Genomic DNA, 20,354 nt, shown 5'->3' with positions numbered 1-20,354 from the left:
GTCACTGAAAGATACTGTCAGCTGCGACTGTGATGAAGCCGGTTAAAACAGTGTACATTAAGTGTATATCGTATGTGTTTTGCATTTGTGAAATTATTTTGTGATATGAAAGTACGGGGCTTTATGTTTCTAGAACCGTATCGCAATTGAGAATCGATTGACGTTTAGATGGATTATTTGGCTGTTTTGGCTGCAGAGATGGTCTACCTCTGAAAATAGCATAAGGTCCTTGGACCGGAGTGAAGGTATCAAAGCTAACTAGTAGCTAGATACGCATTTGATCAGTCTGCTAGTTTGACAGTCATTCGTTTTGCCCCAAGATTACTGGGGTGTAATCATTACACCGATTCCAATAGCAAAACGTTTAGTCTGCTGCAAAATGTTTTGCAACAGAAACCCTTTACTCTATAGAGATGGATGACTCATCTTTGTATCTGATGAGTTATAGTGTCTGTGACAGAATGAGCAGTGCCATTGAAGCTAAAGCTAACTCCATTTTAAAGTACAGTAAAACTTCAATTAATAGGGTATCCCGGGCATATATTTGCTTGACATTTGTTGACTGTTTTCGTGCTTGCAAGTTAGCCCTCAGTGACAATGTCCATGGTCTATGGTTTACTCCAAATGGAAAACGCAAGCAAGAGTTTGTATTGGACAAATTTGGGTCGGTCCATTCCTGTTTAGTTCCTTTTTCTCTGTTTGCTTCTTTTTGGTTCTTAAACAGTTTCCATAATGAATACACCCCTTGTAGTCTGGCCTGATTTCTGGCTCCACCTCTCTTCCTGTCATCGTGGCCATGATGTCTTGTTGAAGGGACCTAGGGGTGTATCAGGGGTGTCTGCTGGTTTTGTTATTTCCTTTCAATGTTTCCGATTCAAGACGTAGATGACCAGGTGATGGGAATCCATAACACGAGGACATGTATAGGGAGCAGACAGTTCAACATAGAGGGATCATGCAGATAGGACATTGATCCTGCTTGGTAGTATATCTGGTGTAAACTAACATCAACCAGTTTGAATCTAGGAAAACCAATATCCCATAGGTATCTCAAGCTGGGCACTAATAGCATCTGATTGATTTAGTGAAGGGGAGTCCAACTCATTCCATGGAGAAACCAGCCAGACACTGGGCCATCTCCTTTCACCTTGTGTCCAGTTAAGACCTGGACAACCAGGTGAGGGGAGTCCCTAACTAATCAATGGCCTTAATTGATCAATCAAATACAAGGGAGGAGCGAAAACCATCAGACACTTGGCCCTCCGTGGAATGAGTTTGACGTGTGCCCTACTTTTGACCTGGTAGTGCACTATATAGGGAGTAGGGTGCCATTTGAAACACAGACCTGTGTTATAACAGCCTATTAGCACATGATGATTAGTGATTAAATCACCATAAAACAGTGGTGGTTTTGCCTCTTCTGTGCTGTTTACTTATTGGTTAGATCAATAGACCTCACAGCTGGATCTGAGAGGGGAAGAGATCAATAGACCTCACAGCTGGTTCTGAGAGGGGAAGAAGAGATCAATACATCTCACAGCTGGTTCTGAGAGGGGAAGAGATCAATACACCTCACAGCTGGATCTGAGAGGGGAAGAGATCAATAGACCTCACAGCTGGTTTCTGTGGCAGCAGGTTTGGGTTTATACATGCAGTGGTGATTTAATGAGTGCCTGCCTGAGTGAGAGTGTATTTGTGTTAGAGAGGCACATGGTTTTGATTGGTCTCTCCTGTGTTAGTCTCTTGTGGTCGGCTACCTCAGTAAGTCCTCAGACTGGCTGATAACCTCATGATGATGCATCCTACTCTCCTTACCTACACAGCTAACCTGTTGACATCTTTTTCTTTATTTAACTAGGCAAGTCAGTTAAGAACAAATTCTTATTTACAATGATGGCCTACTCCGGCAAACCCGGACGACGCTGGGCCAATTGTGCGCCGCCCTATGGGACTCCCAATCACGGCCGGATGTGATACAGCCCGGAATAGAACTGTAGTGTCTGTCTGTAGTGATGCGGTGCCTTAGACCGCTGCACCACTCAGGAGCCCTAACTGAAGTGGAACAGAACCAGTGTTTATGTAACAGATTTTCTTTCCAAAATGGTTCCCTATTCCCTACATAGTGCACTGCTTTTCAACCCTATGGCCCCTGGTCAAAAAAAGTGCCTGAAACAGGAAATATGGTGCCGTTTTGGACACAGTCTCTCCTAGACCAGAGGCAGATAGCATCTAGGGAGACGCCACTCCACGGTAGTTGGTTCCACTTACAGAGCAAATGTGTGTTTCCCTGGGTTCAAATACTATTTGAAATCATTTCAAATACACGATCTGGGCTTGATTGAGCTCGCCTGGCACAGTGCAACCAATAGAATAGTTGCAGGTGGTCAAACCCCACCCATCTGGAACTCCAACATGCTAGAGAGCAAACACTAAAAGTCTTTGAAAGATTTCAAATAGTATTTGAACCCTGGTGTGTATTCTACAGTATTGTAGTGTCTAGCCCTTGCTGCCTGTCTTGAAGCATTGCATGACTCAGTAGTACAAGTGAGTGGGTGCGTAACTGTGACCGAGGAACAACAGAACTAGTACCTACCTGTCCTCTACCTTTTAAGTCCGTTGCCCCTAGCAACCACGATGCAAGACTGGCAGAGAACATGTCATCTTGTCTGTAGCAGTACTGTACCACACAGACACAGAGCCCTCTCCAGTTTCAACTGGAAGGCACCTGTTCCCTCTCCTCCACCCAGCCATGACACCCTATTCCCTACATAGAGCCTTATGGGACCATGTCAACAGTCAGGTACCACACCTGTGTTCAGGTAGGGAGAAGTTGCCCCTAGATGCTGTTGTTGGATCTGTTTGGCATTTTCCCTACTTCTAGTTAAAGATAGGACTGGGGTAGGTGAAGCTGATCCTAGATCTGTACCTAGTGGTAAACTACACCCAGAAGCACTGGTAGCCCAGGGTCGAATTCATTAGTGCAAACGTGTTGCAACAGGAAATGTCATGCAAAGTAAACTGAGATTCTTTCCTATTGGATAAGTTCAGTTTCTGTCTGTTTTCTTTCATTTAGTGTCTAGTGAATACGACCCAGTCCTGGGGAGGCTTGTTCAGTCACTAGCTGGTTTAGTGAATACGACCCAGTCCTGGGGAGCCTTGTTCAGTCACTAGCTGGTTTAGTGAATACGACCCAGTCCTGGGGAGCCTTGTCCAGTCACTAGCTGGTTTAGTGAATACGACCCAGTCCTGGGGAGCCTTGTTCAGTCACTAGCTGGTTTAGTGAATCCGACCCAGTCCTGGGGAGCCTTGTTCAGTCACTAGCTGGTTTAGTGAATACGACCCAGTCCTGGGGAGCCTTGTCCAGTCACTAGCTGGTCTAGTGAATACGACCCAGTCCTGGGGAGCCTTGTCCAGTCACTAGCTGGTTTAGTGAATACGACCCAGTCCTGGGGAGCCTTGTCCAGTCACTAGCTGGTTTAGTGAATACGACCCAGTCCTGGGGAGCCTTGTTCAGTCACTAGCTGGTTTAGTGAATACGACCCAGTCCTGGGGAGCCTTGTTCAGTCACTAGCTGGTTTAGTGAATACGACCCAGTCCTGAGGAGCCTTGTTCAGTCACTAGCTGGTTTAGTGAATACGACCCAGTCCTGAGGAGCCTTGTTCAGTCACTAGCTGGTTTAGTGAATACCACCCAGTCCTGGGGAGCCTTGTTCAGTCACTAGCTGGTTTAGTGAATACGACCCAGTCCTGGGGAGCCTTGTTCAGTCACTAGCTGGTTTAGTGAATACGACCCAGTCCTGGGGAGCCTTGTCCAGTCACTAGCTGGTTTAGTGTCTAGTGAATACGACCCAGTCCTGGGGAACCTTGTTCAGTCACTAGCTGGTTTAGTGAATACGACCCAGTCCTGGGGAGCCTTGTCCAGTCACTAGCTGGTTTAGTGAATACGACCCAGTCCTGGGGAGCCTTGTCCAGTCACTAGCTGGTTTAGTGAATACGACCCAGTCCTGGGGAGCCTTGTTCAGTCACTAGCTGGTTTAGTGTCTAGTGAATACGACCCAGTCCTGGGGAGCCTTGTTCAGTCACTAGCTGGTTTAGTGTCTAGTGAATACGACCCAGTCCTGGGGAACCTTGTCCAGTCACTAGCTGGTTTAGTGAATACGACCCAGTCCTGGGGAACCTTGTTCAGTCACTAGCTGGTTTAGTGTCTAGTGAATACGACCCAGTCCTGGGGAGCCTTGTTCAGTCACTAGCTGGTTTAGTGAATACGACCCAGTCCTGGGGAGCCTTGTTCAGTCACTAGCTGGTTTAGTGAATACGACCCAGTCCTGGGGAGCCTTGTCCAGTCACTAGCTGGTTTAGTGAATACGACCCAGTCCTGGGGAGCCTTGTTCAGTCACTAGCTGGTTTAGTGAATACGACCCAGTCCTGGGGAGCCTTGTTCAGTCACTAGCTGGTTTAGTGAATACGACCCAGTCCTGGGGAACCTTGTTCAGTCACTAGCTGGTTTAGTGAATACGACCCAGTCCTGGGGAGCCTTGTTCAGTCACTAGCTGGTTTAGTGAATACGACCCAGTCCTGGGGAACCTTGTTCAGTCACTAGCTGGTTTAGTGAATACGACCCAGTCCTGGGGAGCCTTGTTCAGTCACTAGCTGGTTTAATGTGTAGTGAATACGACCCAGTCCTGAGGAGCCTTGTTCAGTCACTAGCTGGTTTAATGTGTAGTGAATACGACCCAGTCCTGGGGAACCTTGTTCAGTCACTAGCTGGTTTGCATCTAATTTGCTGACAGATCTTCATGCAAATATAAAAATATCTGCGTAAGTTAAACATTTGATCATTTTCCCCACAGTGGGGTTTCCTCCAAACAGTGGGGTTTCCTCCAAACAGTGGGGTTTCCTCCAAACAGTGGGGTTTCCTCCAAACAGTGGGGTTTCCTCCAAACAGTGGGGTTTCCTCCAAACAGTGGGGTTTCCTCCAAACAGTGGGGTTTCCTCCAAACAGTGGGGTTTCCTCCAAACAGTGGGGTTTCCTCCAAACAGTGGGGTTTCCTCCAAACAGTGGGGTTTCCTCCAAACAGTGGGGTTTCCTCCCAACAGTGGGGTTTCCTCCAAACAGTGGGGTTTCCTCCCAACAGTGGGGTTTCCTCCCAACAGTGGGGTTTCCTCCAAACAGTGGGGTTTCCTCCCAACAGTGGGGTTTCCTCCCAACAGTGGGGTTTCCTCCCAACAGTGGGGTTTCCTCCAAACAGTGGGGTTTCCTCCAAACAGTGGGGTTTCCTCCAAACAGTGGGGTTTCCTCCAAACAGTGGGGTTTCCTCCAAACAGTGGGGTTTCCTCCAAACAGTGGGGTTTCCTCCAAACAGTGGGGTTTCCTCCAAACAGTGGGGTTTCCTCCAAACAGTGGGGTTTCCTCCAAACAGACTTGTTGTGGTTAAAAGTCTGTGCTCGATGACTTGGTGAACAAAATTTACTTTTTTAACTTACATTTCTATTTGATACATGAAAACTTAAAGTTCAATGTGTTTCCATCACATTTTCCCCTCCACGGGTTCTCTAGCCACAGCTGTCACATGCTGTGTGGGTAGGCTACCTACCATGGAGTGTGGGTAGGCTACCTACCATGGAGTGTGGGTAGGCTACCTACCATGCAGTGTGGGTAGGCTACCTACCATGCAGTGTGGGTAGGCTACCTACCATGCAGTGTGGGTAGGCTACCTACCATGGAGTGTGGGTAGGCTACCTACCATGGAGTGTGGGTAGGCTACCTACCATGGAGTGTGGGTAGGCTACCTACCATGCAGTGTGGGTAGGCTACCTACCATGCAGTGTGGGTAGGCTACCTACCATGCAGTGTGGGTAGGCTACCTACCATGCAGTGTGGGTAGGCTACCTACCATGCAGTGTGGGTAGGCTACCTACCATGCAGTGTGGGTAGGCTACCGACATTATGATGTTACTATGGACAAGAACAAGAGTTGTTTTATTAGTCAAGCAGCAGTGAAGCATCAATCATCACGTCACCAGAATCAAACCCTTGATATTTATTGAAAGGAGCATCAAGCTCATCACTGTGCACTTTCTCCCCACTGTGAAGTTCATTATAACTTGTTTCATCTGTAGCCTAATAATCTGCATGCTGTCCTGAGTGGTAGTGGGAGGACCACACACACCATCTCATCACGTGACTCCATGTTTACTTCCATATGATGTATAATAAACCAATATTTGCTGATAAAGGCATTTCCACCACCATCTCTCGCATAATACATTTTACAGACACCAAAAGATCCACCATGTCGAACGAACAAATTATCTCTTGGAATTAATACAATTGTACAGAAGCGACCTGTTTCCATCTCAGCTGTCGTGATGGCTTGACTGTGGGTTAAAACGTGGTTAGTGGATATTTTGACTAATTCACAGCACCAGGCTGCAGTATAACAATAAACAGTAGACAATATAATGAATGAACAACAATGAACAATGAAATGAACATTTGCTCTCTTCCTTATTCCAATTCTCTTTCCCCTTTTACCCCCTGTATCTGTGACTTCTCTCTCTCTGTCCATCTCTCTCTCTGTCCATCTCTCTCTCTGTCCATCTCTCTCTCTGTCCATCTCTCTCTCTGTCCATCTCTCTCTCCCCTTTTACCCCCTGTATCTCTGACTTCTCTCTCTCTGTCCATCTCTCTTTCCCTCTGTCCATCTCTCTTTCTCTCTGTCCATCTCTCTTTCTCTCTGTCCATCTCTCTCTCTGTCAATCTCTCTTGCCCCTCTCTCTTTCTCTCTCACCCTCCCCTCTTTCCCCACCCTCCCAGCTCCCTCTCCCTCCCCCATGTCCATTATCTCAGGGTATAATTCAGAGCCAGAACGTGGTGGTGGTCCTGATGATTCCAGTTCCATGAATTCCCTGCGGATCTCCGTGCGAGGCCTTCCTGCCCTGGCCTTCATGGCCGGCGCCACCTCTGACCCCCGCTTCCGCCTAAAATGGAGGGCCATCACCGTGGCAACACTCCTTGCCCTCGCCCTGCTGTTCTACCTGCACCAGACGACGGGGGTCGGAACTGGCGGCAATGACGTCTTCGGCGTCTCCTCTGACCGCTTCCATCACCACGGTAACGGGGCGCAAAGCTGGTGGACGAACAATGACAATGAAATAAACAATAATGGTAACCGTCAACCGGTGGCTGCAGTGGGAAACAACGTCAACTGGAATAATAAACACTACAACGACACATATCCTCTCAGTCCCCCGGAGAGGATGGCGTCCGGGAGCATCCGGTACCGTATTGGGGTGATCGCAGACTTGGACACGGCCTCAATGAGCACCAAGGTATTTACATCATGCTTACAAACCCACATTTCAGCTTTATCCGTAATTATGCTGTTCTTTATTTTTATTCTTTTTCATTTATTACATTTTATATAATGTTTTAAATTTTTTTTTAATTATAAATCTCCCCAATTTCGTGGTATCCAATTGGTAGTTAGTCTTGTCTCATCACGGCCTTAGACCACAGCTAGCAGTGTGATGCAGAGCCTTAGACCACAGCTAGCAGTGTGATGCAGAGCCTTAGACCACAGCTAGCAGTGTGATGCAGAGCCTTAGACCACAGCTAGCAGTGTGATGCAAAGCCTTAGACCACAGCTAGCAGTGTGATGCAGAGCCTTAGACCACAGCTAGCAGAGCGTTAGACCACAGCTAGCAGAGCGTTAGACCACAGCTAGCAGAGCGTTAGACCACAGCTAGCAGAGCCTTAGACCACAGCTAGCAGAGCCTTAGACCACAGCTAGCAGTGTGATGCAAAGCCTTAGACCACAGCTAGCAGTGTGATGCAGAGCCTTAGACCACAGCTAGCAGAGCCTTAGACCACAGCTAGCAGAGCCTTAGACCACAGCTAGCAGTGTGATGCAGAGCCTTAGACCACAGCTAGCAGTGTGATGCAGAGCCTTAGACCACAGCTTGCAGAGCCTTAGACCACAGCTAGCAGAGCCTTAGACCACAGCTACCAGAGCCTTAGACCACAGCTAGTAGAGCCTTAGACCACAGCTAGCAGTGTGATGCAGAGCCTTAGACCACAGCTAGCAGAGCCTTAGACCACAGCTAGCAGAGCCTTAGACCACAGCTAGCAGAGCCTTAGACCACAGCTAGCAGTGTTATGCAGAGCCTTAGACCACAGCTAGCAGAGCCTTAGACCACAGCTAGCAGTGTGATACAGAGCCTTAGACCACAGCTAGCAGAGCCTTAGACCACAGCTAGCAGAGCCTTAGACCACAGCTAGTAGAGCCTTAGACCACAGCTAGCAGTGTGATGCAGAGCCTTAGACCACAGCTAGCAGAGCCTTAGACCACAGCTAGCAGAGCCTTAGACCACAGCTAGCAGTGTGATACAGAGCCTTAGACCACAGCTAGCAGAGCCTTAGACCACAGCTAGCAGAGCCTTAGACCACAGCTAGCAGAGCCTTAGACCACAGCTAGCAGAGCCTTAGACCACAGCTAGCAGAGCCTTAGACCACAGCTAGCAGAGCCTTAGACCACAGCTAGCAGTGTGATACAAAGCCTTAGACCACAGCTAGCAGAGCCTTAGACCACAGCTAGCAGAGCCTTAGACCACAGCTAGCAGAGCCTTAGACCACAGCTAGCAGAGCCTTAGACCACAGCTAGCAGAGCCTTAGACCACAGCTAGCAGAGCCTTAGACCACAGCTAGCAGAGCCTTAGACCACAGCTAGCAGAGCCTTAGACCACAGCTAGCAGTGTGATACAGAGCCTTAGACCACAGCTAGCAGTGTGATACAGAGCCTTAGACCACAGCTAGCAAAGCCTTAGACCACAGCTAGCAGTGTGATACAGAGCCTTAGACCACAGCTAGCAGAGCCTTAGACCACAGCTAGCAGAGCCTTAGACCACAGCTAGCAGAGCCTTAGACCACAGCTAGCAGTGTGATGCAAAGCCTTAGACCACAGCTAGCAGTGTGATGCAGAGCCTTAGACCACAGCTAGCAGTGTGATGCAAAGCCTTAGACCACAGCTAGCAGTGTGATGCAGAGCCTTAGACCACAGCTAGCAGAGCGTTAGACCACAGCTAGCAGAGCGTTAGACCACAGCTAGCAGAGCGTTAGACCACAGCTAGCAGAGCGTTAGACCACAGCTAGCAGAGCGTTAGACCACAGCTAGCAGAGCCTTAGACCACAGCTAGCAGAGCCTTAGACCACAGCTAGCAGAGCCTTAGACAGCTAGCAGTGTGATACAGAGCCTTAGACCACAGCTAGCAGTGTGATACAGAGCCTTAGACCACAGCTAGCAGTGTGATGCAGAGCCTTAGACCACAGCTAGCAGAGCGTTAGACCACAGCTAGCAGAGCCTTAGACCACAGCTAGCAGAGCCTTAGACCACAGCTAGCAGTGTGATGCAAAGCCTTAGACCACAGCTAGCAGTGTGATGCAGAGCCTTAGACCACAGCTAGCAGTGTGATGCAAAGCCTTAGACCACAGCTAGCAGTGTGATGCAGAGCCTTAGACCACAGCTAGCAGAGCCTTAGACCACAGCTAGCAGAGCCTTAGACCACAGCTAGCAGAGCCTTAGACCACAGCTAGCAGAGCCTTAGACCACAGCTAGCAGAGCCTTAGACCACAGCTAGCAGTGTGATACAGAGCCTTAGACCACAGCTAGCAGTGTGATACAGAGCCTTAGACCACAGCTAGCAAAGCCTTAGACCACAGCTAGCAGTGTGATACAGAGCCTTAGACCACAGCTAGCAGAGCGTTAGACCACAGCTAGCAGAGCCTTAGACCACAGCTAGCAGAGCCTTAGACCACAGCTAGCAGAGCCTTAGACCACAGCTAGCAGTGTGATGCAAAGCCTTAGACCACAGCTAGCAGTGTGATGCAGAGCCTTAGACCACAGCTAGCAGTGTGATGCAGAGCCTTAGACCACAGCTTGCAGAGCCTTAGACAACAGCTAGTAGAGCCTTAGACCACAGCTAGCAGAGCCTTAGACCACAGCTAGTAGAGCCTTAGACCACAGCTAGCAGTGTGATGCAGAGCCTTAGACCACAGCTAGTAGAGCCTTAGACCACAGCTAGCAGTGTGATGCAGAGCCTTAGACCACAGCTAGCAGAGCCTTAGACCACAGCTAGCAGAGCCTTAGACCACAGCTAGCAGTGTTATGCAGAGCCTTAGACCACAGCTAGCAGAGCCTTAGACCACAGCTAGCAGTGTGATACAGAGCCTTAGACCACAGCTAGCAGTGTGATACAGAGCCTTAGACCACAGCTAGCAGAGCCTTAGACCACAGCTAGCAGTGTGATACAGAGCCTTAGACCACAGCTAGCAGAGCCTTAGACCACAGCTAGCAGAGCCTTAGACCACAGCTAGCAGAGCCTTAGACCACAGCTAGCAGAGCCTTAGACCACAGCTAGCAGAGCCTTAGACCACAGCTAGCAGAGCCTTAGACCACAGCTAGCAGTGTGATACAAAGCCTTAGACCACAGCTAGCAGAGCCTTAGACCACAGCTAGCAGAGCCTAACACCACAGATAGCAGAGCCTTAGACCACAGCTAGCAGAGCCTTAGACCACAGCTAGCAGAGCCTTAGACCACAGCTAGCAGAGCCTTAGACCACAGCTAGCAGTGTGATACAGAGCCTTAGACCACAGCTAGCAGTGTGATACAGAGCCTTAGACCACAGCTAGCAAAGCCTTAGACCACAGCTAGCAGTGTGATACAGAGCCTTAGACCACAGCTAGCAGAGCCTTAGACCACAGCTAGCAGAGCCTTAGACCACAGCTAGCAGAGCCTTAGACCACAGCTAGCAGTGTGATGCAAAGCCTTAGACCACAGCTAGCAGTGTGATACAGAGCCTTAGACCACAGCTAGCAGTGTGATACAGAGCCTTAGACCACAGCTAGCAGAGCGTTAGACCACAGCTAGCAGAGCCTTAGACCACAGCTAGCAGAGCCTTAGACCACAGCTAGCAGTGTGATGCAAAGCCTTAGACCACAGCTAGCAGTGTGATGCAGAGCCTTAGACCACAGCTAGCAGTGTGATGCAAAGCCTTAGACCACAGCTAGCAGTGTGATGCAGAGCCTTAGACCACAGCTAGCAGAGCCTTAGACCACAGCTAGCAGAGCCTTAGACCACAGCTAGCAGAGCCTTAGACCACAGCTAGCAGAGCCTTAGACCACAGCTAGCAGAGCCTTAGACCACAGCTAGCAGTGTGATACAGAGCCTTAGACCACAGCTAGCAGTGTGATACAGAGCCTTAGACCACAGCTAGCAAAGCCTTAGACCACAGCTAGCAGTGTGATACAGAGCCTTAGACCACAGCTAGCAGAGCGTTAGACCACAGCTAGCAGAGCCTTAGACCACAGCTAGCAGAGCCTTAGACCACAGCTAGCAGAGCCTTAGACCACAGCTAGCAGTGTGATGCAAAGCCTTAGACCACAGCTAGCAGTGTGATGCAGAGCCTTAGACCACAGCTAGCAGTGTGATGCAGAGCCTTAGACCACAGCTTGCAGAGCCTTAGACAACAGCTAGTAGAGCCTTAGACCACAGCTAGCAGAGCCTTAGACCACAGCTAGTAGAGCCTTAGACCACAGCTAGCAGTGTGATGCAGAGCCTTAGACCACAGCTAGTAGAGCCTTAGACCACAGCTAGCAGTGTGATGCAGAGCCTTAGACCACAGCTAGCAGAGCCTTAGACCACAGCTAGCAGAGCCTTAGACCACAGCTAGCAGTGTTATGCAGAGCCTTAGACCACAGCTAGCAGAGCCTTAGACCACAGCTAGCAGTGTGATACAGAGCCTTAGACCACAGCTAGCAGTGTGATACAGAGCCTTAGACCACAGCTAGCAGAGCCTTAGACCACAGCTAGCAGTGTGATACAGAGCCTTAGACCACAGCTAGCAGAGCCTTAGACCACAGCTAGCAGAGCCTTAGACCACAGCTAGCAGAGCCTTAGACCACAGCTAGCAGAGCCTTAGACCACAGCTAGCAGAGCCTTAGACCACAGCTAGCAGAGCCTTAGACCACAGCTAGCAGTGTGATACAAAGCCTTAGACCACAGCTAGCAGAGCCTTAGACCACAGCTAGCAGAGCCTTAGACCACAGCTAGCAGAGCCTTAGACCACAGCTAGCAGAGCCTTAGACCACAGCTAGCAGAGCCTTAGACCACAGCTAGCAGAGCCTTAGACCACAGCTAGCAGTGTGATACAGAGCCTTAGACCACAGCTAGCAGTGTGATACAGAGCCTTAGACCACAGCTAGCAAAGCCTTAGACCACAGCTAGCAGTGTGATACAGAGCCTTAGACCACAGCTAGCAGAGCCTTAGACCACAGCTAGCAGAGCCTTAGACCACAGCTAGCAGAGCCTTAGACCACAGCTAGCAGTGTGATGCAAAGCCTTAGACCACAGCTAGCAGTGTGATGCAGAGCCTTAGACCACAGCTAGCAGTGTGATGCAAAGCCTTAGACCACAGCTAGCAGTGTGATGCAGAGCCTTAGACCACAGCTAGCAGAGCGTTAGACCACAGCTAGCAGAGCGTTAGACCACAGCTAGCAGAGCGTTAGACCACAGCTAGCAGAGCGTTAGACCACAGCTAGCAGAGCCTTAGACCACAGCTAGCAGAGCCTTAGACCACAGCTAGCAGAGCCTTAGACCACAGCTAGCAGTGTGATACAGAGCCTTAGACCACAGCTAGCAGTGTGATACAGAGCCTTAGACCACAGCTAGCAGTGTGATACAGAGCCTTAGACCACAGCTAGCAGAGCGTTAGACCACAGCTAGCAGAGCCTTAGACCACAGCTAGCAGAGCCTTAGACCACAGCTAGCAGTGTGATGCAAAGCCTTAGACCACAGCTAGCAGTGTGATGCAGAGCCTTAGACCACAGCTAGCAGTGTGATGCAAAGCCTTAGACCACAGCTAGCAGTGTGATGCAGAGCCTTAGACCACAGCTAGCAGAGCCTTAGACCACAGCTAGCAGAGCCTTAGACCACAGCTAGCAGAGCCTTAGACCACAGCTAGCAGAGCCTTAGACCACAGCTAGCAGAGCCTTAGACCACAGCTAGCAGTGTGATACAGAGCCTTAGACCACAGCTAGCAGAGCGTTAGACCACAGCTAGCAGAGCCTTAGACCACAGCTAGCAGAGCCTTAGACCACAGCTAGCAGAGCCTTAGACCACAGCTAGCAGTGTGATGCAAAGCCTTAGACCACAGCTAGCAGTGTGATGCAGAGCCTTAGACCACAGCTAGCAGTGTGATGCAGAGCCTTAGACCACAGCTTGCAGAGCCTTAGACCACAGCTAGTAGAGCCTTAGACCACAGCTAGTAGAGCCTTAGACCACAGCTAGCAGTGTGATGCAGAGCCTTAGACCACAGCTAGCAGAGCCTTAGACCACAGCTAGCAGAGCCTTAGACCACAGCTAGCAGAGCCTTAGACCACAGCTAGCAGAGCCTTAGACCACAGCTAGCAGAGCCTTAGACCACAGCTAGCAGTGTTATGCAGAGCCTTAGACCACAGCTAGCAGAGCCTTAGACCACAGCTAGCAGTGTGATACAGAGCCTTAGACCACAGCTAGCAGAGCCTTAGACCACAGCTAGCAGTGTGATACAGAGCCTTAGACCACAGCTAGCAGAGCCTTAGACCACAGCTAGCAGAGCCTTAGACCACAGCTAGCAGAGCCTTAGACCACAGCTAGCAGAGCCTTAGACCACAGCTAGCAGAGCCTTAGACCACAGCTAGCAGTGTGATACAAAGCCTTAGACCACAGCTAGCAGAGCCTTAGACCACAGCTAGCAGAGCCTTAGACCACAGCTAGCAGAGCCTTAGACCACAGCTAGTAGAGCCTTAGACCACAGCTAGCAGAGCCTTAGACCACAGCTAGCAGAGCCTTAGACCACAGCTAGCAGAGCCTTAGACCACAGCTAGCAGAGCCTTAGACCACAGCTAGCAGAGCCTTAGACCACAGCTAGCAGAGCCTTAGACCACAGCTAGCAGAGCCTTAGACCACAGCTAGCAGTGTGATACAGAGCCTTAGACCACAGCTAGCAGTGTGATACAGAGCCTTAGACCACAGCTAGCAGTGTGATGCAGAGCCTTAGACCATAGCTTGCAGAGCCTTAGACCACAGCTAGCAGAGCCTTAGACCACAGCTAGCAGAGCCTTAGACCACAGCTAGCAGAGCCTTAGACCACAGCTAGTAGAGCCTTAGACCACAGCTAGCAGTGTGATGCAGAGCCTTAGACCACAGCTAGCAGAGCCTTAGACCACAGCTAGCAGAGCCTTAGACCACAGCTAGCAGAGCCTTAGACCACAGCTAGCAGAGCCTTAGACCACAGCTAGCAGTGTTATGCAGAGCCTTAGACCACAGCTAGCAGAGCCTTAGACCACAGCTAGCAGTGTGATACAGAGCCTTAGACCACAGCTAGCAGTGTGATACAGAGCCTTAGACCACAGCTAGCAGAGCCTTAGACCACAGCTAGCAGAGCCTTAGACCACAGCTAGCAGTGTGATACACAGCCTTAGACCACAGCTAGCAGAGCCTTAGACCACAGCTAGCAGAGCCTTAGACCACAGCTAGCAGAGCTTTAGACCACAGCTAGTAGAGCCTTAGACCACAGCTAGCAGAGCCTTAGACCACAGCTAGCAGAGCCTTAGACCACAGCTAGCAGAGCCTTAGACCACAGCTAGCAGAGCCTTAGACCACAGCTAACAGAGCCTTAGACCACAGCTAGCAGAGCCTTAGACCACAGCTAGCAGAGCCTTAGACCACAGCTAGCAGAGCCTTAGACCACAGCTAGCAGAGCCTTAGACCACAGCTAGCAGTGTTATGCAGAGCCTTAGACCACAGCTAGCAGAGCCTTAGACCACAGCTAGCAGTGTGATACAGAGCCTTAGACCACAGCTAGCAGAGCCTTAGACCACAGCTAGCAGAGCCTTAGACCACAGCTAGCAGAGCCTTAGACCACAGCTAGCAGAGCCTTAGACCACAGCTAGCAGTGTGATACAAAGCCTTAGACCACAGCTAGCAGAGCCTTAGACCACAGCTAGCAGAGCCTTAGACCACAGCTAGCAGAGCCTTAGACCACAGCTAGTAGAGCCTTAGACCACAGCTAGCAGAGCCTTAGACCACAGCTAGCAGAGCCTTAGACCACAGCTAGCAGAGCCTTAGACCACAGCTAGCAGAGCCTTAGACCACAGCTAGCAGAGCCTTAGACCACAGCTAACAGAGCCTTAGACCACAGCTAGCAGAGCCTTAGACCACAGCTAGCAGAGCCTTAGACCACAGCTAGCAGAGCCTTAGACCACAGCTAGCAGAGCCTTAGACCACAGCTAGCAGAGCCTTAGACCACAGCTAGCAGAGCCTTAGACCACAGCTAGCAGTGTGATACAGAGCCTTAGACCACAGCTAGCAGTGTGATACAGAGCCTTAGACCACAGCTAGCAAAGCCTTAGACCACAGCTAGCAGTGTGATACAGAGCCTTAGACCACAGCTAGCAGAGCCTTAGACCACAGCTAGCAGTGTGATACAGAGCCTTAGACCACAGCTAGCAGAGCCTTAGACCACAGCTAGCAGAGCCTTAGACCACAGCTAGCATAGCCTTAGACCACAGCTAGCAGAGCCTTAGACCACAGCTAGCAGTGTGATACAGAGCCTTAGACCACAGCTAGCAGTGTGATACAGAGCCTTAGACCACAGCTAGCAGAGCGTTAGACCACAGCTAGCAGAGCCTTAGACCACAGCTAGCAGAGCCTTAGACCACAGCTAGCAGTGTGATGCAAAGCCTTAGACCACAGCTAGCAGAGCCTTAGACCACAGCTAGCAGAGCCTTAGACCACAGCTAGCAGTGTGATGCAGAGCCTTAGACCACAGCTAGCAGTGTGATGCAGAGCCTTAGACCACAGCTTGCAGAGCCTTAGACCACAGCTTGCAGAGCCTTAGACCACAGCTAGCAGTGTGATACAGAGCCTTAGACCACAGCTAGCAAAGCCTTAGACCACAGCTAGTAGAGCCTTAGACCACAGCTAGCAGTGTGATGCAGAGCCTTAGACCACAGCTAGCAGAGCCTTAGACCACAGCTAGCAGAGCCTTAGACCACAGCTAGCAGTGTTATGCAGAGCCTTAGACCACAGCTAGCAGAGCCTTAGACCACAGCTAGCAGTGTGATACAGAGCCTTAGACCACAGCTAGCAGTGTGATACAGAGCCTTAGACCACAGCTAGCAGTGTGATACAGAGCCTTAGACCACAGCTAGCAGTGTGATACAAAGCCTTAGACCACAGCTAGCAGAGCCTTAGACCACAGCTAGCAGAGCCTTAGACCACAGCTAGCAGAGCCTTAGACCACAGCTAGTAGAGCCTTAGACCACAGCTAGCAGAGCCTTAGACCACAGCTAGCAGAGCCTTAGACCACAGCTAGCAGAGCCTTAGACCACAGCTAGCAGAGCCTTAGACCACAGCTAACAGAGCCTTAGACCACAGCTAGCAGAGCCTTAGACCACAGCTAGCAGAGCCTTAGACCACAGCTAGCAGAGCCTTAGACCACAGCTAGCAGAGCCTTAGACCACAGCTAGCAGTGTTATGCAGAGCCTTAGACCACAGCTAGCAGAGCCTTAGACCACAGCTAGCAGTGTGATACAGAGCCTTAGACCACAGCTAGCAGTGTGATACAGAGCCTTAGACCACAGCTAGCAGAGCCTTAGACCACAGCTAGCAGAGCCTTAGACCACAGCTAGCAGAGCCTTAGACCACAGCTAGCAGAGCCTTAGACCACAGCTAGCAGAGCCTTAGACCACAGCTAGCAGTGTGATACAAAGCCTTAGACCACAGCTAGCAGAGCCTTAGACCACAGCTAGCAGAGCCTTAGACCACAGCTAGCAGAGCCTTAGACCACAGCTAGTAGAGCCTTAGACCACAGCTAGCAGAGCCTTAGACCACAGCTAGCAGAGCCTTAGACCACAGCTAGCAGAGCCTTAGACCACAGCTAGCAGAGCCTTAGACCACAGCTAGCAGAGCCTTAGACCACAGCTAGCAGAGCCTTAGACCACAGCTAGCAGAGCCTTAGACCACAGCTAGCAGAGCCTTAGACCACAGCTAGCAGAGCCTTAGACCACAGCTAGCAGTGTGATACAGAGCCTTAGACCACAGCTAGCAGTGTGATACAGAGCCTTAGACCACAGCTAGCAAAGCCTTAGACCACAGCTAGCAGTGTGATACAGAGCCTTAGACCACAGCTAGCAGAGCCTTAGACCACAGCTAGCAGAGCCTTAGACCACAGCTAGCAGTGTGATACAGAGCCTTAGACCACAGCTAGCAGAGCCTTAGACCACAGCTAGCAGAGCCTTAGACCACAGCTAGCATAGCCTTAGACCACAGCTAGCAGAGCCTTAGACCACAGCTAGCAGAGCCTTAGACCACAGCTAGCAGTGTGATACAGAGCCTTAGACCACAGCTAGCAGTGTGATACAGAGCCTTAGACCACAGCTAGCAGAGCGTTAGACCACAGCTAGCAGAGCCTTAGACCACAGCTAGCAGAGCCTTAGACCACAGCTAGCAGTGTGATGCAAAGCCTTAGACCACAGCTAGCAGAGCCTTAGACCACAGCTAGCAGAGCCTTAGACCACAGCTAGCAGTGTGATGCAGAGCCTTAGACCACAGCTAGCAGTGTGATGCAGAGCCTTAGACCACAGCTTGCAGAGCCTTAGACCACAGCTAGCAGTGTGATACAGAGCCTTAGACCACAGCTAGCAAAGCCTTAGACCACAGCTAGCAGTGTGATACAGAGCCTTAGACCACAGCTAGCAGAGCCTTAGACCACAGCTAGCAGTGTGATGCAGAGCCTTAGACCACAGCTAGCAGAGCCTTAGACCACAGCTAGCATTGTGATACAGAGCCTTAGACCACAGCTAGCAGAGCCTTAGACCACAGCTAGCAGAGCCTTAGACCACAGCTAGCAGAGCCTTAGACCACAGCTAGCAGTGTGATACAGAGCCTTAGACCACAGCTAGCAGTGTGATGCAAAGCCTTAGACCACAGCTAGCAGAGCCTTAGACCACAGCTAGCAGAGCCTTAGACCACAGCTAGCAGTGTGATGCAAAGCCTTAGACCACAGCTAGCAGTGTGATGCAGAGCCTTAGACCACAGCTAGCAGAGCCTTAGACCACAGCTAGCAGAGCCTTAGACCACAGCTAGCAGTGTGATACAGAGCCTTAGACCACAGCTAGCAGAGCCTTAGACCACAGCTAGCAGAGCCTTAGACCACAGCTAGCAGAGCCTTAGACCACAGCTAGCAGAGCCTTAGACCACAGCTAGCAGTGTGATACAGAGCCTTAGACCACAGCTAGCAGTGTGATACAGAGCCTTAGACCACAGCTAGCAGAGCCTTAGACCACAGCTAGCAGTGTGATACAGAGCCTTAGACCACAGCTAGCAGTGTGATACAGAGCCTTAGACCACAGCTAGCAGAGCCTTAGACCACAGATAGCAGAGCCTTAGACCACAGCTAGCATAGCCTTAGACCACAGCTAGCAGAGCCTTAGACCACAGCTAGCAGAGCCTTAGACCACAGCTAGCAGTGTGATACAGAGCCTTAGACCACAGCTAGCAGTGTGATACAGAGCCTTAGACCACAGCTAGCAGAGCGTTAGACCACAGCTAGCAGAGCCTTAGACCACAGCTAGCAGAGCCTTAGACCACAGCTAGCAGAGCCTTAGACCACAGCTAGCAGTGTGATGCAAAGCCTTAGACCACAGCTAGCAGAGCCTTAGACCACAGCTAGCAGAGCCTTAGACCACAGCTAGCAGTATGATACAGAGCCTTAGACCACAGCTAGCAGTGTGATACAGAGCCTTAGACCACAGCTAGCAGAGCCTTAGACCACAGCTAGCAGTGTGATACAGAGCCTTAGACCACAGCTAGCAGTGTGATACAGAGCCTTAGACCACAGCTAGCAGAGCCTTAGACCACAGATAGCAGAGCCTTAGACCACAGCTAGCATAGCCTTAGACCACAGCTAGCAGAGCCTTAGACCACAGCTAGCAGAGCCTTAGACCACAGCTAGCAGTGTGATACAGAGCCTTAGACCACAGCTAGCAGTGTGATACAGAGCCTTAGACCACAGCTAGCAGAGCGTTAGACCACAGCTAGCAGAGCCTTAGACCACAGCTAGCAGAGCCTTAGACCACAGCTAGCAGTGTGATGCAAAGCCTTAGACCACAGCTAGCAGAGCCTTAGACCACAGCTAGCAGAGCCTTAGACCACAGCTAGCAGAGCCTTAGACCACAGCTAGCAGTGTGATGCAGAGCCTTAGACCACAGCTAGCAGTGTGATGCAGAGCCTTAGACCACAGCTTGCAGAGCCTTAGACCACAGCTTGCAGAGCCTTAGACCACAGCTTGCAGAGCCTTAGACCACAGCTAGCAGAGCCTTAGACCACAGCTAGTAGACCCTTAGACCACAGCTAGCAGTGTGATGCAGAGCCTTAGACCACAGCTAGCAGAGCCTTAGACCACAGCTAGCAGAGCCTTAGACCCCAGCTAGCATTGTGATACAGAGCCTTAGACCACAGCTAGCAGTGTGATACAGAGCCTTAGACCACAGCTACCAGAGCCTTAGACCACAGCTAGCAGTGTGATACAGAGCCTTAGACCACAGCTAGCAGAGCCTTAGACCACAGCTAGCAGAGCCTTAGACCACAGCTAGCAGAGCCTTAGACCACAGCTAGCAGAGCGTTAGACCACAGCTAGCAGAGCCTTAGACCACAGCTAGCAGTGTGATACAGAGCCTTAGACCACAGCTAGCAGTGTGATACAGAGCCTTAGACCACAGCTAGCAAAGCCTTAGACCACAGCTAGCAGTGTGATACAGAGCCTTAGACCACAGCTAGCAGAGCCTTAGACCACAGCTAGCAGTGTGATACAGAGCCTTAGACCACAGCTAGCAGAGCCTTAGACCACAGCTAGCAGAGCCTTAGACCACAGCTAGCAGAGCCTTAGACCACAGCTAGCAGTGTGATACAGAGCCTTAGACCACAGCTAGCAGAGCCTTAGACCACAGCTAGCAGTGTGATACAGAGCCTTAGACCACAGCTAGCAGAGCCTTAGACCACAGCTAGCAGAGCCTTAGACCACAGCTAGCAGAGCCTTAGATCACAGCTAGCAGAGCCTTAGACCACAGCTAGCAGTGTGATACAGAGCCTTAGACCACAGCTAGCAGAGCCTTAGACCACAGCTAGCAGTGTGATACAGAGCCTTAGACCACAGCTAGCAGAGCCTTAGACCACAGCTAGCAGAGCCTTAGACCACAGCTAGCAGTGTGATGCAGAGCCTTAGACCACAGCTAGCAGTGTGATGCAGAGCCTTAG

The 20,354-nt window shown here is 50.7% G+C and overlaps 1 protein-coding gene across 1 annotated transcript in view; it reads left to right on the top strand.

Annotated features, from left to right (window-relative positions):
* Nucleotides 1-6,853: 6,853 nt before the first annotated feature.
* LOC139370193 (soluble calcium-activated nucleotidase 1-like) overlaps nucleotides 6,854-20,354 on the top strand; it is a 31,987-nt gene continuing 18,486 nt past the window's right edge. Inside the window, exon 1 of the mRNA XM_071109534.1 lies at nucleotides 6,854-7,331. Within this exon, the coding sequence (XP_070965635.1) occupies nucleotides 6,900-7,331 (432 nt within the window). The 5' untranslated portion in view covers nucleotides 6,854-6,899. The remainder of the gene's footprint in view (nucleotides 7,332-20,354) is intronic.

Source organism: Oncorhynchus clarkii, chromosome 17 (assembly GCF_045791955.1).
Source record: "Oncorhynchus clarkii lewisi isolate Uvic-CL-2024 chromosome 17, UVic_Ocla_1.0, whole genome shotgun sequence".
NCBI classification, from domain to species: Eukaryota; Metazoa; Chordata; class Actinopteri; order Salmoniformes; family Salmonidae; genus Oncorhynchus; species Oncorhynchus clarkii.
Note: the sequence above shows the minus strand (reverse complement) of the source record. Positions and strands in the feature narration are given on the sequence as shown.